This window comes from Podarcis erhardii (genome assembly GCF_964252035.2).
Source record: "Podarcis erhardii genome assembly, chromosome: 8".
Taxonomy (NCBI): Eukaryota; Metazoa; Chordata; class Lepidosauria; order Squamata; family Lacertidae; genus Podarcis; species Podarcis erhardii.
This window is the reverse complement of record NC_138499.1, coordinates 82,358,625-82,378,057: the sequence shown is the minus strand read 5'-3', so window position 1 is coordinate 82,378,057 and position 19,433 is coordinate 82,358,625. Positions and strand designations below refer to the sequence as shown.

Sequence of the window (19,433 nt, the reverse complement as noted above, 5' to 3'; positions counted from 1 at the left end):
GACTCTGAACCTTTCAAATGTAGCTCACTGATTTGAGTGTTGCCGTTTTGAGGGGGTGGGGGAGGTCAGATGAACCACGCGTACCAAAAAGGTTGAGAGCATATGTGTGAGGTGTCACAGGCTATTCCTGCCCCTGATGTGCCAAATGGGTGTGCTATCATCCACAAATATTGAGATACTGCAAAGGTCTCTAAAGTTCATACTGATGCGCAGGTGTGCAAGTGAGTGAACCCTACACAGCTTCTCCACGTGAGGATTGTGGTTGAGCCAGGATCCTACTTGTGTGACGTACTTTAGTGTGTACATTGGGAACACACCCAACCCACAGCACCGTCCAGAACCCTCTGAAAGCGCAGATGGGGACATGCCCCCTGGCATATTGGGCCATTTTATTGCAAGACCACATCTCAGACACACACACAGAGCCATTGGGTTTTTTAATTGAACCTGAGCTTCAAAGTTTCTCTGATGAGATTTATGTCCTAGCATTGTTCACGAAGACAAAGTGGAAATCCAGACGTCCTGGGTAGTCTTGCCCCTCTCTCCTCTATACAGTGTTACCTTGGGTTATGTTACCTTTGGGTAACATAACTTTCGGGTTGCGAACGCAGCAAGTGCAGAAGCAGCGCCTCTCATTGTGGACTTTTCAGGTTGCACACGGACCCCCGGAATGAATTAAGTTTGTATCCGGAGGGTCCACTGTACAGGGGTACCTCAGGTTACAAACGCTTCAGGTTACAGACTCCGCTAACCCGGAAGTAGTACCTTAAGAACTTTACCTCAGGATGAGAACAGAAATCACACGGCGGCGGCAGTGGGAAGCCCCATTAGCTAAAGCGGCACCTCAGGTTAAGAACAGTTTCAGGTTAAGAACGGACCTCCAGAACAAATTATGTTCTTAACCAGAGGTACCACTGTATTAACGTTAGACCACATGGCTTGCTGTGTTACCAAGACAAGCAAAGACACACATCTTCCCAATTTCCAGTTGGTTGAAAGAATCTGTTGTAAATGACCCACTTCAAAGAATACTCAGATGGCAGGCTCTGTTCTCATCAGAGTATTTCATATGGGGCTTCCCCCCCCCCCCCCCAGCCAGAACTCAATTCCAGCACCTCTCAGGTGGGCGCCATTACCATTGTAGGAGAGCAATGGCGGCGCTGACAGTGAGTTCCGGTACCTCTTTTTCTAGCAAAATAGCACTGATTGTACAGAAGCAAAACTCGAGGGGAATTTTGTGATCTGCTTTGTAGTCTGTTGTAAAAGAATAATGTTCCTTTCCACTTTAGAAGTCATCTGGCCAAAGTGCAGCTTCGTGCCTTATCAAAGGAGGAGATTGAAATTCTGCAGCAGAAAAAGTGTGTGCCCCTGGCATCGAAACTCCGGTTCATCCCCAAAGCGAATGGGCTGCGTCCCGTGGTCAGCCTGAATGATGTTGTAGGAGCTGAAGCATTCTGCAGAAAGAGCAGAGACCAAAAGGTTCTTACTTTACAGTTGCATAGTGTGAAGTTCATTCAATGAGCAAGTGTTGTCTTTATCATCTTTGTAGCCCTCTTCTGAATCCCATTCCCAAATAATAATAATATTTGGACGGCTTCCAACAAGAGAGTAAAAATACATTAAAACATCAGTCATTAGAAACTTCCCTAAACAAGGCTAAAGGCTAAATCCTATTCCTACATCCTTCTTAAATGCAGCATGCGTCCTTTCCAATAACTCTTCATTTTCTCCCTCTGCTAGTTGCCTTCTCTTCCAAGAGATCAGTCAACTTGGACATGCATGAGAATGCTTTGTCCTTTGTGAAACACTAATGCCCCCCTAATTTCTCTCTTTAATTTTCTCCTAGGTTCACTACTTCAACAAACAACTTAAAAACTTATTTAGTGTCCTTAGTTATGAAAGCACCAAGAACCCCATCTTGCTTGGCTCGTCTGTGTTTGGAAAAGATGATACTTACACAATATGGAAGAAGTTTGTTTTGAAGGTTTTAGAGTCAAACTCGGAAATGCCGAGATTCTACTTTGTGAAGGTAACGCTTAGTGTCTCCATTGGGCCTGGATGTTTTCCATTTCTTGAAAGTGGACAGAACCGAGGATTTTTCTTTGTTTAAGGCTGCAGTACTGTGACCAAGCTCTGTTGAACCCAATGGCACGTAGGTCTGAATAAACATGCACTAGGAATCAGGAATATTTCATAAGTTGGGGTCTGTGGCCCCAGTTGCTCAGTTTTGTAACGCTGCTGGCGTCAAGCTGTTTGCTTCTTTCTCTTCACTCCAGGTAATCAAACCTGTAGGGAAGGATAAGGTAAAGGGACCCCTGACCATTAGGTCCAGTCGTGGCCGACTCTGGGGTTGTGGCGCTCATCTCGCTTTATTGGCCGAGGGAGCTGGTGTACAGCTTCTGGGTCATGTGGCCAGCATGACTAAGCCGCTTCTGGTGAACCAGAGCAGCACATGGAAACACCGTTTACCTTCCCGCCGGAGCGGTACCTACTTATCTACTTGCACTTTGACATGCTTTTGAACTGCTAGGTTGGCAGGAGCAGGGACCGAGCAATGGGAGTTCACCCCATTGCGGGGATTCGAACCATTGACCTTCTGATCAGCAAGTCCTAGGCTCTGTGGTTTAACCCACAGCGCCACCCGCGTCCCTTTTTGTAGGGAAGGATAGGGCTCTGTAATATCTCAAGAAAGGACAGTTTTAAACTGGAGTTGGTTTCATACTTGGGTTGGGATAGAATTCACACTAGGCTTCCAAGTTTTGCCCTGTGCAGAACTAAGGTCGATTCAGGGGTTGTTAACTTGAGTCAGCGGAGACCAGTCACGTTACAGAAGGTTTTTGGTGTGCAGAAACATGCCAGTCCCAAAAAGGCTGCTGTTGATTGGCATATATAGTCTTATCCACTCTTCAACACACATTATCTCTCGTACACGGACACACTCGCATTGTCTCTCATGCACACACGCATGCTTTCTCTCACCTGCAAGTCCTCCATCTGCAAGATGTACGAAGCAAAGTTTAGAGAGAAACTCCAACAGCAAGGAGCCTTTGCAGAACCCAGCAAATTTCTCTGTTCTGTGCAGATTCCAGCCAAGGATTTGGAAGTTTTACAGGTATCCATCCCCCACGCCAGCTCCAGGGCTTGGGGTTTCCTCTCACCTCTCAGCTGCTCACCCCTAGTTTGTTGAAATTTCCATTAAAACCCTCCTGAAATCTACAGTCCACATCCCCTGTTGAAGCTAAGCATGTGTTACTAAGCAGAATATAGGTTTGTCCTCTGTTACCCTCATCCCTGACTTTGCTTCCTCCCTCTGTTCCCTTTCCCTGCATTGAAGTTTAGTTTGTAAGCTCCTCGGGGCAGTGGCCTATCCTGTTTGTAAATGCATTATTGGTGATGTTGTCTTTGTCCTTTGCAGAATACATCTGTGCCGGTTAGCAAATGCCCTCCCGTTGCAATTTCTTTGCTTTGTGTGATATCTGATGCACGGTTGAAAGTTTAAAATAATGGAATTTCTTCTCCCCACCCCCCACCTTGCTCTCTTTCAGGCTGATGTCACAGGGGCTTACGATACCATTCCCCATAATAAACTGATAGAAGTAATTTCACAAGTCCTTGCTCTGGAGAGAGAGACCCGTTACAACATACGCCGCTATGCAGTGATCATGAGGACCAGAAATGGACTTAAGAGAATATGCTACAGGAGACATGTAGGGCGGATCTTTTTCTTTCTCTCACCCCCATTTTCTGTTCTCTGATAAGTACAACAACCGTGGGAACTCGGTAACGTCTTCGTAAATATTCCATGGAAGGGCTAGCCAACGAATACTATCCTTAAGGCCGGGAAGCAACACATTTTGAAATGTCCTGCCTGCTAACTAAAAGTGGTCGCTCCTAATTTGGGTGCTTCCTCTCGCTTGCTCCAGGGTTTTGCAAGAGGATCCAATGGAACCTCACTAATGCCTCGTGCCAAATTGCAGCAGAAGCAGTTTTCCTCCCCCAAGCTCTCTATGGAGAAAGGCAGAGGGCCTTCCCTCATGCTGAGCTTTTGCAGGATATAGAAGACCTCAGCATCGTGCTCCTGCAAAAGTCAGACCTGGAAGAGCATCCTTGTGCTGGGCATGCAAAATCCGCGAGCAAGCAGGTTTATAGAGCCCTGTTCAAAATAGTTGAGCCATATCCCTGTTCCAGAGGTGAATTCAGCTGTTCTTAGCTAGATGGCAGTGCCTGCGTTTGAGACTGCTCCTGGACTGACCTCTGCCTTGATTTTGAAGTAGCCTGGCATCAGTTGGTATCGTTGGTGGCAGAGAGGCTGTGCCCTAGCTTTTGCAGGGTTTTTAATTTCATAGAATCATAGAGTTGGAAGAGACCACAAGGGCCATTGAGTCCAACCCCCTGCCAAGCAGGAACCACCATCAGAGCACTCCTGACATATGGTTGTCAAGCCTCTGCTTAAAGACCTCCAAAGAAGGAGACTCCACCACACTCCTTGGCAGCAAATTCCACTGTCGAACAGCTATTACTGTCAGGAAGTTCTTCCTAAAGTTTAGGTGGAATCTTCTTTCTTGTAGTTTGGAGCCATTGCTCCGTGTCCGCTTCTCTGGAGCAGCAGAAAACAACCTTTCTCCCTCCTCTATGTGACATCCTTTTATATATTTGAACATGGCTATCATATCACCCCTTAACCTCCTCTTCTCCAGGCTAAACATGCCCAGCTCCCTTAGCCGTTCCTCATAAGGCATCATTTCCAGGCCTTTGACCATTTTGGTTGCCCTCCTCTGGACACGTTCCAGTTTGTCAGTGTCCTTCTTGAACTGTGGTGCCCAGAACTGGACACAGTACTCCAGGTGAGGTCTGACCAGAGCAGAATACAGTGGCACTATTACTTCCCTTGATCTAGATGCTATACTCCTATTGATGCAGTCCAGAATTGCATTGGCTTTTTTAGCTGCCGTGTTACACTGTTGGCTCATGTCAAGTTTGTGGTCAACCAAGACTCCTAGATCCTTTTCACATGTACTGCTCTCAAGCCAGGTGTCACCCATCTTGTATTTGTGCCTCTCATTTTATTTTATTTTTACACCATGGAAATGCATATCTGCTGAGTAGTCCAGGATTTTAAAATTGTAATGTTTCTTCTGAGTGCACCAGGAGCTTCGTGGTTCTTATTTATTGATTACCACAGAAAAGAAGGGAGGAAGTACGGGCTGAGGAGCACATGCCAGCAGCTCCTGGGAGAACTGTGGGGCAGCCCTTGCCCAAACCCTTGGGAGAAGCTGGGGGGGGGATGCCAGGAAGTAGAGTGGTCTTCTGCCTGCCTCCTTCCACATTCTCTTCTCTCACTCCAGCCCCTCATAATTGTTAACTCTGACATTTTTACTATGCTGGAGGTCAGCTCAAAAATCTAAAATATCTCTGTCTGGATGTTGTTTGCAGGTATCTGTTTCCGGTGAGTTTAAGCCTGATATGAAACAGTTTCTGTGTCATCTTCAAGAGAGCACCTCGCTGCGGAATGCAGTAATAGTTGAGCAGGTAAGCTTCTATGTACCATTCCCTTTAACTAGGGAGGCTGAGATTGAAAGAGGATTTCCGAAGGCTGCCCCATTGGTGTGTCCCAAGCTGTAGGCAAACCTTGCAATTGGTTGTCTCGCTCTCTCTTACACACACACACACACACACACACTTCTTCATTTTTTTGACTAACTGCCTCTTGCCATGTCATCTGAACTTGTCAAACCGTAGTAAATCTTAACTATGGTGTGGGTAGACCCCAGTTTAAAGTTTGGGTGACATGCTAAAATGTAGCTTTGCCAGCGGCAAACATGTGGGGCGAGGGAAGCATGCAACCCCAAGGCTCACTTAGGCTTGTTCACCTTACAATAAACCACAGTTGTTCAATAAACCATAGTTTCTTTTAATACCTGCTGAGTTCATGACAGCCAGTAAATTCATGGCAGAGGCAAGATTTGAGCAGTAGACTGCCTGAGTCATAACTCCTTCCGTTAGGCTGCAATCCTAAACCCACTGCATCCAGTAGGATTTACCTCTGAGTAAACATGCATAGGTTTGTACTATTAGCCACTGCATTTTACCATTTCTGAAGATGAGATTAACTTCAAGACGATTTATTCATTTGGGGTTGACGCTAGTATTTGCGTTCCTGTTTAGAGGTTGCCCACATCTTGCATTGTGCAGTTTTCACTTTTAATATTTTAATCCCTCTTACCACGATCCTGCAGTCTGAGCTTTCCATATCTTGGTGCACAAGGGAGAATTCTGAAACGGGCAATGTTAGCAGCTTTAAAAGAGGGGATTTTGTAAAGCTCTAACAAGTGTTTAAAATATGCCCAAGGGAAAATTGTATGGTGCCTTAGTTTGCTCAGCTATACTGAGCCAAACATGTTTCTCCTTTTGAAGAGCATCATCAAATGCCACGTTAATTCGCTGCATCCATTCCACTCCGTGACTTCTCAACTTAGCCCTTTAGTTTCCCAGTTTGAGTGCATGTCTTTGCCACTTCCCGCCAGTAGATGGTGCTGACAGACATCCTTGTTTGAGGGAAATCCTTCATTGCTAAGCTTAACATTTTACAACTGGGTCTTCTGTTCGTATGGTGCCAGCTTCACTGGCATTTAGCTCTTAGCTGTTTACTCTGGGCATGCTTTACAAGCACACCTGACCTCAGAGCAGGCATAGGTGTTAACATGTTAATATTAGGCCAAATATCATAAGCCAAAGCATACAAAGTTCAAACTTCTACTTTTGCTTTTTCTTCTTTCAGGGTGTCTCTTTGAGGGAAAACAAATCCAGTCTCTATGAGTTCTTCTTGCAGTTGATCCACCATAGCATTCTGAAAATTGAGAAGAGGTAAAGTCTCTTTTATTATCATTGGTTACATAAACTTTTCAGGTACCAAAATGTATTAGCCTGATGGCACACAGCTCATGATTTCTTCTCCCCAGCAAACCATGAATGGTAAACCAAAAGCAGACCTTATCTTCCTGATTTTTAGTTTTCTTGGTGGGGGGGGTGAGGATTGCTTCAGGCGCAACCCTAAAACCATGGTTTATTTACCTGGTTTATTACCATGGTTTTTAAAGCTGAGTTCACAGACTACTTTACCAAATTATAGTTTTTGGCCAGCATTGCTTCCGAATGCAGCCAGTTGGCTGAGGTAATTTCTGAATTCAGAATAACAGCAACGAAGAGTCTTGTAGTTCTTTAAAGACTTAAAATTTTTAAAGCATAAGCTTTTGTAGGCTTTTTAAGAAGCTTGTGCCATAATAAATTTGCTACAATACTCTTTAATTTGCTGCAGCCAAAATAATTAATATCCGTCTGGAAGCTGAATCAAGAATGTTGTTCCAAATCCAATCTTTCAGAGGAGTCTTAAGCATTAGCCTGTATCCATTTCTTTTAAAGCTTAAAAAATAATAATGGGAGGCTTTTAGAATGGAGAAGCTAATGGAATGGGTTTAGCTGAGTGCCCAAAGGGGAATTGCATTCATTCAAATCGGTATCCATTAATTTTGCAAGAACAGTCAAGTGTTTGCCAGAATCTTTTCAGCAAAATTAATTGACTCCCCCTGCTTTCATAATTATGATAAGCCATGTAAGCTGTTTCTTTGCATTGATCAGGTGGACGTCGGTCTCTTCAAAGACCAGTTTGGGTTCAAGAAGATCATCTTCCCTTTGTGTATTTCCTGTTCTCATGAGAGTCTGACTTCTATAGGTGGACTACAGACATCCAATGACATGCTGTTGTTTTTAAGCACTCTGCACACGATCTGGCTCACTCCTCTTATCACTTCAGATGTTCCAGGGTTGACAGTTGCCATTCAAAACTAGTTCCAGGCCTCATATCTCTTCCCCAAGCCAGGGTGGTCTACACGTTATCTGTGTTGGGTCCAAAAAACTACCGTGGCTCCAAGGTGGCCCTCAATAGAGCGTCTCATCAGTACAGGGGATGGCTCGCTCTCAATAAAGGAGTACAACAGCTTGCTTTGTTAACCTGCAACCGTTTTTTTCAGGGCTGACCCTGACCCCTTTCAGATCCCTTCCTTTATGGAGACCTCTGCTGAGTCTGTTAGACTGTTGTCGGACTAACAAATATGTTGCTCAGACACAAGGGATTCTGTGAAGTATTTGTAGAGGCATATGATGGATTTGCCATTTGGTTGATAACGTTATTTTTGCTAAAACTATTGACTTTGGGCACAAAAGAGCCATGAATATTTCGGAATTTGCTGGAAAATTCTAAAGCTCTTGGATGAATATCTGAGGGTGCAGACGGCATGTGCTAGACAAATAAGATATCGCCAATATACACAGCGCTGACTCTGTGTTTGAAGGGTAGAGTTACGTAAGTGATCAAAGCTGACAAGGAGGAAAGATCAAAGTCTTGTCTGAATGCCCCTTCTTCTCTCTCTCTGAATGCTTTCATTTCAGTGCCGTGTTGAATGCAGACTAATGTAGCATTTCATAAGACTCTGCAAAGTGTATTTTTATTGTAAATCCATACAGCTGAGAAGTACAGAAGTGACCGGCATCACTTTGAGAGCAGCCTCAGAATATGCGGGATACTTTTTCATTTCTGTATGAGATGAACCATTGATCTGTGGACCTGTCTAGTTCTGCACTATGTGACTGGCTGGACCTTTGGAAGTGAGCTTTCCTAGTCCCAATGCCAGAGAGACACCTAACAGAAGATTCTGGGAACAGGGGACCTCGTACACATGAAGTATGTGTCCTGCCCAGTCTATCCAGACTGAGGACACACATTTGAGCAATGCCATTTTGGTTGTCATTTCTCTCCTGGAGTCCACAAGGGCCCTGGGGCTTGAGAATTACTAGGTAGTAACAGAGAGAAATAAAACAGAGAGAGGATGCGCGTGGCGCTGTGGGTTAAACCACAGAGCCTAGGACTTGCCGATCAGAAGGTTGGCGGTTTGAATCCCTGTGACGGGGTGAGCTCCCGTTGCTCGGTCCCTGCTCCTGCCAACCAAGCAGTTCGAAAGCACGTCAAAGTGCAAGTAGATAAATAGGCACCGCTCTGGCGGGAAGGTAAACGGCGTTTCCGTGCGCTGCTCTGGTTCGCCAGAAGTGACTTAGTCATGCTGGCCACATGACCCGGAAGCTGTACGCCGACTCCCTCGGCCAAAAAAGCAAGATGAGCACCGCAACCCCAGAGTCGGCCACAACTGGACCTAAGGGTCAGGGGTCCCTTTACCTTTACCTTAACAGAGAGAGAATCCAGAATGTTCCCTCTGTGTGTTTTGTTTCGTTTTAACATGGGGGACCATATTTCAAATGGGATCTTCCGTCCCATGCCTCCACTCGGTTTCTGAAATACAGGCAACTCCCAAGTTTACGTGGAGATTTTGTTCTACCCCTCCGGGCTTGTAACCAAAATCGTGTATATTGGGGGAGCACCCTGGAGAGTCCTCCTGGCTCTCAAGGAGAGCCTCTCCAGAGCCCAGGGAGAATGTCCCAATATACATGATTTCAGTTACAAGCCCGGAGGTGCAGCAGGGAATCTGCCCTGCTGTTGCTTGTGGGGAGGGTGTCACAGGGGTGTCCTTGTTTGCAGGGTTTGGTGGGCTCATGAGCCAGCATGCCCTGGTATTTCATAATAATAATAATTTATTATTTTCCCCCAGCCACTCTGGGCGGCTTCCAACAGAATATTTAAAACACGATAAAACATCAAACATAAAAAAAACTTCCCTAAACAGGGCTGCCTTCAGATGTCTTATAAAAGTCAGATGGTTGTTTATTTCCTTGACACCTGATGGGAGGGCGTTCCACAGGGCGGGTGCCACTACCAATAAGGCCCTGTGCCTGGTTCCCTGTAACCTCACTGAGTAAGATGCTTGGAATTGTCAGCTGATGAGGGAAGAGGCCAGTCTTGAGGTAGGCTGAGGCCCCAGCCAAGAATCATGGAGTCCACCCTTGTATTTAAAAATGTATTCCATCGTTTTTTAATTTTTTAAAAAAATGCATTAGAAGAAAAAAAGAAATTCCATGCGTAGGCTGGCCACGTTCTGGCAGTGACAAGCATCTCATTCATGCCTGCCATCAGCTTTCAGCATTTGTGATGGCAATTTTTTGTTCCCTGATACTTGCCAGGTACTATGCCCAGCGCTGTGGAATCCCCCAGGGCTGCATCTTGTCAACCCTGCTATGCAACCTCTGCTATGGAGACATGGAGGACAAGTTGCTGCGTGGCGTGCAGAGAGATGGGTATGGTAATATTCCCCAGCCTGCTATATAATAGTTGTTCCCCCCCAAAAAAAACAACAACTCCTGTGTGCTCAAAAATGGTTCATAGATATTCTGCATCAGTTGTTCAAGCTTCTACCAGGGAAGACCAACAAGGATGGAAAGGGTATAACCAAGCAAGTGGGTAAAAAGTTGAAATGTGGAAACGGTCTGTGCCAAGGTTTTGAGTATAAACTAGCAAGCAAGACAGGGAACTGCAATTCTTTGGAAGTGTTTGGGAATCTGATGTAGATTTCCTTGGACCAGCAGTCCACAAAGATTGTGACCTGTAGTGACTTGGTGTCAGGCTTTGGGGAATCCTATCCCTCCCCTATGCTTTTGAATTATGGTGCTGGAGGAGACTCTTGAGAGTCCCATGGACTGCAAGAAGATCAAACCTCTCCATTCTGAAGGAAATCAGCCCTGAGTGCTCACTGGAAGGACAGATCATGAAGCTGAGGCTCCAATACTTTAGCCACCTCATGAGAAGAGAAGACTCCCTGGAAAAGACCCTGATGTTGGGAAAGATGGAGGGCACAAGGAGAAGGGGACAACAGAGGATGAGATGGTTGGATAGTGTTCTCGAAGCTACCAGCATGAGTTTGACCAAACTGCGGGAGGCAGTGGAAGACAGGAGTGCCTAGCGTGCTCTGGTCCATGGGGTCACGAAGAGTCGGACACGACTAAACGTCTAAACAACAACAACAACAACATCACTCCCACGGTGGCAGAAGAGATCTTACCAATTAGTTTATTCAGTAATCACAGCCAAAGACAAAGGTCTCTCTCTAGAAAATGGCGTTGCTCCGAGTAAAGCCCGACACCCTCTGTCTCCCTTATCCTATGTTATCCCTGCGCCAGCTGAACTGAGCTTTCTGCCGCTGAGCTTTCTGTTCTACTACCCTCAGTGCCTGCCTGGTCCTGGGGGGGTGGTCAGGAATGCTCTCCAAAAACACTTGTCAGCTTTCTCTCCCCTGGTGCTGCTTCTTCCTGCTCTTCCTCTCCCAATATTTCCCAGCTTTCCCCCTCTGCAGCCTCTGAACTATGTCCATCTACCAACCACTGTTCTAAATCTATACTGTCCTCCTGTTCTCAGGAAGGTTAAGGAGAAGGGGGGGGTACCATTCCTCCTCAGTCCAGCCCCTGACACTTGGTTGCCCAGTGGTGTAAGTTTTTCACCCGTTATAGGAAACGTGAACTCATTTTACGTCAGACATGAGCAGCACCAAGTCCTCAGTAAACTGCCAGATGGAACTACAGTCATACCTGGAACTCAAACCTTTTGGCTCCCAAACGCCGCAAACCCGGAAGTGATTGTTCCAGTTTGTGAGCGTTCTTTTGGAACCCGAACGTCGGACGGGGCTTCTGGTTGGTTGCAGGAGCTTCCTGCAGCCAATCAGAATCCGCGATTTGGTTTTCGAACATTTTGGAAGCCGAACTGACTTCTGGAACAGGCTCCGTTCAACTTCCAAGGTACAACTGTACCCCGATTTCTCCTCGTGTTAAAAAAATTAAAAGTATGCTCTTACTCTATATTTTATGATTTGGAATTTATATTTAAGCATTTTTAGTTGCATTTTGGTAATGTATGTGGTGCTTCACAAACTGCTTTGATGCTATTGCCAAGAAGCAGTGTACACATCATTCATTATCAGTAATCATTATCTTCATCCGTCCTCAGATTAACTTTATGGGGAAGGAGGTCGGGGGGGGGGGTGGAGACAAGCATCCCCTGCATTGTCCTGCCTTAAGCGCTCATAAAAATGTAAAATGTTCTTCTAGGTGCATGTTCTGTGCCCAATGACTAATTAATAAGCAGATCTGCTTATACAGAGTACCATAGAATTGTAGGGTCATTTAGTCCAACCCCTTGCAGTGCAGGTGGCCACCCAACCTCTGCTTAAAAACTTCCGTTGAAATGAGCTTCCTCTTGTGGGAGCCTGTTCCACTGTTGAACAGCTCTTAAATAAATTGGAACGCCACAAACTCATTTCCCCAAGTGGATTCCATAATAATATTGGTAATAAAAGCAACACTCCTACTTAACACAGTGTAAATTTTTATTTTGGCGACGCAGGCCTGTTTTAACACGTTTTTAAAATTCACATTTCAGGGTGCTGATGCGATTGACAGATGACTTTTTGCTTGCCACGCCTCATTTGACAGAAGCAAAGGCATTTTTAAGGTACGGTCTAAAGTATGGAAGTTTGATCAATTGAGTCTCCTTCTTTGCAAAAAGGAATGGAAAGAAATCTGCCCTTGTTCTGCTGTTTCTCTTTCATATTCTTAGTGATGAGTTGATCTTGTATGTATATGCTCCTGTTCCACAAAGGTGCAGATAAAGCACTGAATGTGGTGTTCATTTCTCCATTTCCAGAGAACCTTGGCTTTGTGCGTGTGATTTTAGGCTTGTGAAGACTTGTTTGAAGAAGTATGTTCATCGTGCCTGTTGACATCTCAGCTGCCTCCCCGGCTTCTGAATATGGGTCTTGCCCCGAGTAACTCCTTCCTTCTCCCCATGCCTATGAACTGGCATCATTTATAAAGCATAGGGAAATAGGTCCAGAAGTTCTAATACTTTGGCACACAGCCCTGCTTAAAACAAGCAATTGTAATGAGGCTGGCAAGAGGGCAATCTTAATAATCCACTTAAATTATTTACAGCTTTTTTTTGCTATTAAAAAACCCCAGCCATGGTCTGTCATAGAACAAAAGCAAGACTGCGGGAGACAGTGTAAAAATGCAACTTGACTACTGTAATTCGCTCTATGCAGGGCTGCCCTTGAAGCTATCCCAGAAACTCCAGCGGGTGCACAATGCAGCAGTGAGGCTCCTCACGGGGTCTCTGCCATGGGAGCATATTCACCCAGTGCTTTTCCAACTGCACTGGCTCCTAGTGGAGTATAGGGTCAGATTTAAGGTGCTGGTTTTGACCTTTAAAGCCCTTCACGGCCTAGGACCCTCGTACCTACGGGACCGCCTCTCCTGGTATGCCCCACGGAGGACCTTAAGGTCCATATATAGCAACACCCTAGAGGTCCCGGGCCCTAAGGAAGTTAGATTAGCCTCAACCAGAGCCAGGGCCTTTTCAATACTGGCTCCGGCCTGGTGGAACGCTCTGTCTCATGAGACCAGGGCCCTGCGGGATCTGATTTCTTTCCGCAGGGCCTGTATGACAGAGTTGTTCTGCCTGGCCTTTGGCTTGGAGTCAATTTGATTTCCCCCCCCCTTTCTTTTTTCCTTTCTCCTGCGATGAGGCTGCATTTTAATGTTTCAGTGTTTTAATGTTGTATTTTAATCTGGTTTTTAAGTTGTATTCATTCAATTTGTTTTTATTATTGCTTGTTAGCCACCCTGAGCCCGGCCTTGGCTGGGGAGGGCGGGGTATAAATAAAAATTATTATTAACTGTGTAAATAACATTTCTAACCACACATTCTCATTAATTTAGGGCTCTGGCCATGGGCGTTCCAGAGTATGGCTTTGTTATAAACCCAGGAAAGACTGTAGTAAATTTTCCAGTTGATAAAGATATCCCGGGATGTTCAGCGTTCAAACAATTACCAGCTCGCACTGTAATCCCATGGTGTGGATTGTTAATTGATACACAGACCCTTGAAGTTTATTGTGATTACTCCAGGTAAATGAGAATAATATTTACTATCATGTTAGGACAGCATACTGTAATCAGTGTAGACTAATCAATTAAAGTTGATTAAGTTATTTTAGTTGATAAGCCAGTGGGGGCTAACTTCACTTAGACCGGTGGACACAAGTTGTGGAGATCAGTGGGGTGGGTGGGGCTGTAATGAAAGAATTGGGATCCATTCTTGTGACCTTCTAACAAGTTTCCAGCCTTGTATTATTTTTTACCCTGAATTGCACCACCCTGAATGACAAACTTACCAGGCCCAGTTGGTTGGGCTGGAAGTATTGGGCGTATTGCTTCTTCAGTTGGCAAGCATGCATAGTTTGTGGTTAAACTTCCCTTTTGATTATACCAGTTGGGAAATGGTTGCTGATTTGCATTTTATTTTTTAAAGAGCATTAGATATTTCCTCCCCAAATGTGCATTTGTAAAGCAGGTGACTTTTCATGTTCTTAGTCCAAGCATAGCTGTCAACTGTCCCTTATTTGGCGGGAAAGTCCCTTATCCCAGCGCCGTGTCCCGCTGCTGTCCCTTATTGATGATGTCCCTTAAATTTCCCGGGTTTCAAAGGAAGCAGCTCCTCTCCCTCCCTCCCTGCCAGCCAGGGAGGAGGGAGGCTCCAACTGTGTTGCTTGGCTGCATTGCTCACCCAATAAGGCATCTGAGAATGACTGGGGGGTGGAGCTTGCATGCCTTGTGCGCGTTGCCTGGGGACTCACCTTTGCTCAGCGCTTCCCAGCAGAGAGGTGACGGTGGTTTCCCTTGCTGCATCCCCTTTGCCGGGTTGCTGCGCTGTGGGAACCACCGATTGAGGCTTCATTTGGCTGCTGGCTGGGCTTTCTGCCTTTGGCTCAGGAGCTGATTGACTAAAATCCCTTATTTTGGCTGCTTTTTTTGTTTTATTTTTTTGGCACGCCGAAGGACCTGTGACTGTGGAGTTTTGAAGGCTTGATAATAGAAGGCATCCATGTTTCTCTGCATGTTGCATAACAGAAATGCATGTCTCTTGAGACTGTATAGCAGTAAACAAAAAGAGGAATTAAGCAGGCCGACTTCAGACAATCCCTGTAGTAGGAGAAATCTAACCTGGTTGCATCAGAAAGCTATATAACTTCTGCCTCTTCTTCCCTTTATCACCCCTGCATCTCCTCGCTCCCAAATTGCAGTTATGCCTGCACATCTATCAGGTCAAGCCTCTCTTTCAACTCGAGCAACAAAGCCGGTGTCAGCATGAGAAATAAACTGCTAGTAGTCCTGCAGCTGAAATGCCACAGTTTATTTTTAGATTTACAGGTAAGACAGTTGTAAGACGCATGGGAGAAGCCTTTCAGACCGAACATTTCCAAATGTGCAGTGTACTCTGAACCTTCCGACACTGGTGCAATTCCTGTTCCTTTAGATTTCTGCGTGAAATACTGCAATCCATTTAATTTTTATGTATATTTAAAAAATTAAGCCATAAACGGTGAATTATTTTTTTTTATTCCTCCCCTCACCCCAATTATTTCTTCTCTCTAAATTTAGATCAATAGCCTTAGGACTGTCTGTATTAATATCTTCAAGATCCTTCTGCTTCAAGCCTACAGGTACGTGTGATAATTTTCAAAACTTCATACTATGCAATGCCACTAGAAGGCACTGTGAGTCAAGAAAACGCAATGTTTCACCTGCCATTGTTGCCTTTTGTTGTGCTGTGACTGGTCATTTTAAAGATCCCCAAGCACTGGGGCTTCTAAACCGCTTTTATATATCTCCCCACCACCATAATGTTAAAAACACCCAGAACTTTTGACTCTATTTTAATGTTTCAGCATCAGATGACTGTTCTATAGATCTAGGAAATGCAAAACATCTGTTTTTCATGTAATGTTATAATTTCAGTGCCGATGCAGTTCTAAGTTCGTCCAAATAATCCACTTGCCTTTAGCTCTTATCTTTAAAATCACAGTATATCCCAATTATTGGTGATGATGCTCAGTAATTAAAACTACAGTGGTACCTCGGTTTTCAAACAGCTTGGTTCACGAACAAATTGGAACCCGAATGCTGCAAAACCCAAAGTGGGTGTTCCAGTTTTTGAACTTTTTTCCAGAAGCCAAACATGCTCCGTTTTGAGTCCTGAGCTTCTGTTTTTACTGTTGCGCAGCTAATTTGCGTCCCCCCATTGTAATTCAAGCCTCCTGTTTCCGTGTTTCCTGCTGCGCTGCTAATTTGCCCCCCCCCCCATTTAATTAAAGCCTTCCATTTCCGATTGCAGTGTTCTGAGGTGATATTTGGAGCTTATATTTGGTCCTTTCATTTTTGCTATTTATTTTGCGTTTTTTGTTTCGGAGGCTTTTTCGGTTAATTTGTTTTTATGACTGTGTGGAACCCAGTTCAGCTACTGATTGAAAGATTGGTTGATTGTGTGACTGCAGAAATGGATAAAAGCCCCCCATTCAAACAATGGCTATCATCAGTGGAGGTAAGAAAAAAAAATATTTTTATCATCTACAGTACTGTTTTATTTATTTCATACTATAGCACATTGTTTATTCCTTTCATTTTATGAATCAATGGTCTTGTTAGATGGTAAAATTCATGTTAAATTGCTGTTCTAGGGCTTGTTTTTAAAAGTCTGGAACGGATTAATCCGTTTTGCATTACTCCCTATGGGGAAGCACGCCTTGATTTTGGAACGGACTTCCGGAACGGATTAGATTTGAGAACCAAGGTACCACTATAATACAGAAGATCAGCATCTGATTTAAATTCACTTAAACTGAAACAAAAGCGAAGGGTGTGTAGCTGCACTTGCTCAACAATCGAGCCTTTGTTCCCCGATGCTCTTCAGCATGTAATTCATTAACATTTTTTAAAAAATATATTCCGGAACATTATGTCTAGCTGAACTCTGCCAGGACTTTGACCTGTTCTCTTTCAGCCTTGTCCTTGTGCGTTAGACTTCCTGCCTTCACTTTCTGAAGTTCTGATGATCTTTTAATGGCTTTGTAAGCATCTTTCCTCCTGCAAGGGTTTCCCCTGCCCCTGGCAAACACATTCTTATCGCACAGAACATACACTTTGGTCAAGGCCAAATGGGAACGGCTTGGGTGTCACTGGAAACCACCCAGGTTAGGTTTTTAATCTCGGCGCCATTTTGCTCTTCCGTGCAACAGCTGTCAAGGACTGGGACAGAGATTCCAGGCTGCCTGTACACTATAAATTTAAAGCACATGGTTTTCCCCAAAGAATCCTGGGTGCTGTTAAGCGTGCTGAGAATTGCAGCTCTGTGAGGGGTACAGTACTACAGTTCCCAGGATTCTTGGGGAGGGGAATTGTGCTTTAAATTTATGGTGTGCACACAGCCCCCCAGACCATGGGGAGGTCTCTTGAAAAGAAACAAATATGGTGTATAAGGCTGAACAAGATGTCACTGTATTTTTTCTCAAACATCTGCCTGGCTTCATTTTTTACAGAGCCTGATTACAAAACGCAGACTCCTTTTACTGCTGAATTCAGTGGAATTTAATTCTTCACAGAGCTGAGATTCTGTGCATATTTAAGTGGGTTTTAAACCACTGAAAGCTGCTTCTTTTTTAATTCCAGGTTTCATGCATGTGTCCTCCTGCTTCCTTTTAACCAACAAGTTAGAAATAATCCCAGTTTCTTCCTGACGATAATCTCTGACACTGCCTCATGTTGCTTCTCTCTACTAAAAGCCAAAAATGCAGGTAGGTGAAATAAATGTACTAAAACCGCAGCCCTTGGGGAACAGTTACTTACTGGAGTCGTTCTTCTGACTTAACGTTTCTTGCTTAGGACCAAACTAGACATGACATTAAGCATCTCACTGAACGTTGCATCCTTCTCTCTCTCTCTTTTTTAAACCCCTCTCTAAATAGCCACAGGGGGCAGAATGTAATAGGAGAAAATTGGGAATGTTGTGGATAGTAGGAGAGGATATATTGATTAAATATTATCCTTCCTTGGGCTAGTGAGTTAGTAGCAGAGCACATTACCTGTATATCACAGGAAGCTAGTTGGTGGATTCGTTAGAATCTCTTGTTAAGCATTTTAGTCTTTTCTTGTCCAGATTGGATTTTGCTGGTAAATTCCCCTTTAATTCCCTCTTAAAAACAATAATGACACAATAGTCTTCTTTTAAGAATAAGAAGAAGTTTACTTACCTTCAGTTCACAGTTGGATCCCTGAAGGCAGGCATTAGCTTATAGCTACAGAAGAAAGTGTGAGCTCATCCCACATGGGGAATGAGCCCATGTGCTGCTGGCTGAGATCCAGCAGACAGCAAAAGAGCATCAAGAGAGGGAAGGGAAGATGGCTGCATGACTGCCCCTTTTGTAGGGTCTGCCAGGGTCACGCCCATCTACCTGGTCACAAGCAGGAGGAGGATGCCCCAGACCAGGCGAGTCAGGAAGTCCTCTAGGCAAACAGGAAATGTTACACTTGACTGCAACAGTGATGTTGCATCCCACAAGAAGTGTGACATTGAAGGCAGACCAGTTGAACGCTTTCATCCTGTTTCCACAAGCTGCTGTTTTGGTTGGGCTGCAGGAAAAAGCCTCATTTGCTGCCCCACTTCCTTTGCCCAACCTGTGTCCTCCAGATACTGTTGGACTGCAAGTCTCATGAACCCCAGCCATTGTGGCCAATGGCCAGGGTCAATGCGGGCGACAGTCCCCACAGTATCTGGGTGGCACCAGGACAGATATGACGTGCTTTTTCCTCACACACACATTTTAATTGCCTGGCGCCTCTTTTACTCAGTCCTTTTAACCGACGATGGTAGCAATTGAATCTAGGGAATTATAGCTGCAATTAAGTCTTCCTCAAATTCAAGTTACTTTTTGAGGGTGGTAGAGCGGGCAAGGAGATGTTGAAGAGGAGAAGGGATCTGTGTGAGAGACGGATTAGAGTAGTTTTTCTTAAGGTGTGAGGCTGAGAAAGATGGAATCTACCCCTGGGGAGTAGATGGGCACTGAGCGGATGGCAGTGATCAGGTAGACATTGACATTGTTCACCAGAGGCAGGTATCAGTTTTGAAGATTAAAATAGAAGGTTGACAGAATAATTTGTGTGTGTGTTTGGTTTGGTTTTCTTTTTCCTTCACTCTTTTTAATTCTTTTTTTCTTACTCTTTTTATTGTGTTTTTTAAGATACTAAATCTGCTTGTTTTTGTTGTATTATATGTTGAAAACTTAATAAAATTGATTATTTAAAAAAGAATATAAAATCTCTTCACTAAACAAGCTTAAGTCATTTTTTCTTGCTTTATGCCTAGATATACCTTTTTCTCCTGCTGGTGGTTCAGCGCCGCTTACATACAAAGCTGTGCAATGGCTCTGCTATCGTGCCTTCAGTGTGAAATTAGGAAATCACAGAGTTATTTACAAATGTCTTCTTGTACCACTCCAACAATGTAAGTACCTCTCCGCTTCATGCCAAGACATGCAAATGCTGTTCATGTCTCTTAATTTTCCTTTCCAACTAAAAACTGTTAAGTTTATTCTTGAAGTGACTCTTTAGTT

The 19,433-nt window shown here is 44.5% G+C and overlaps 1 protein-coding gene across 8 annotated transcripts in view; it reads left to right on the top strand.

Moving 5' to 3' along the window:
• The window catches only part of TERT (telomerase reverse transcriptase), a gene marked incomplete at its 5' end in the record, with an annotated part of 57,134 nt that overhangs the window by 8,901 nt on the left and 28,800 nt on the right, over window positions 1-19,433 (top strand). For all 8 annotated transcript variants that reach the window (XR_014159043.1, XR_014159044.1, XR_014159045.1 and 5 more), the window contains 12 exons: window positions 1,290-1,479; window positions 1,847-2,029; window positions 3,546-3,707; window positions 5,434-5,529; window positions 6,779-6,864; window positions 10,126-10,239; window positions 12,371-12,442; window positions 13,708-13,896; window positions 15,072-15,198; window positions 15,430-15,491; window positions 17,494-17,618; window positions 19,187-19,324. Coding sequence is in view for 1 of the 8 variants with exons in the window: in XM_081872596.1 (XP_081728722.1) it covers window positions 1,290-1,479; window positions 1,847-2,029; window positions 3,546-3,707; window positions 5,434-5,529; window positions 6,779-6,864; window positions 10,126-10,239; window positions 12,371-12,442; window positions 13,708-13,896; window positions 15,072-15,198; window positions 15,430-15,491; window positions 17,494-17,618; window positions 19,187-19,324 (1,544 nt within the window). The remainder of the gene's footprint in view (window positions 1-1,289; window positions 1,480-1,846; window positions 2,030-3,545; window positions 3,708-5,433; window positions 5,530-6,778; window positions 6,865-10,125; window positions 10,240-12,370; window positions 12,443-13,707; window positions 13,897-15,071; window positions 15,199-15,429; window positions 15,492-17,493; window positions 17,619-19,186; window positions 19,325-19,433) is intronic.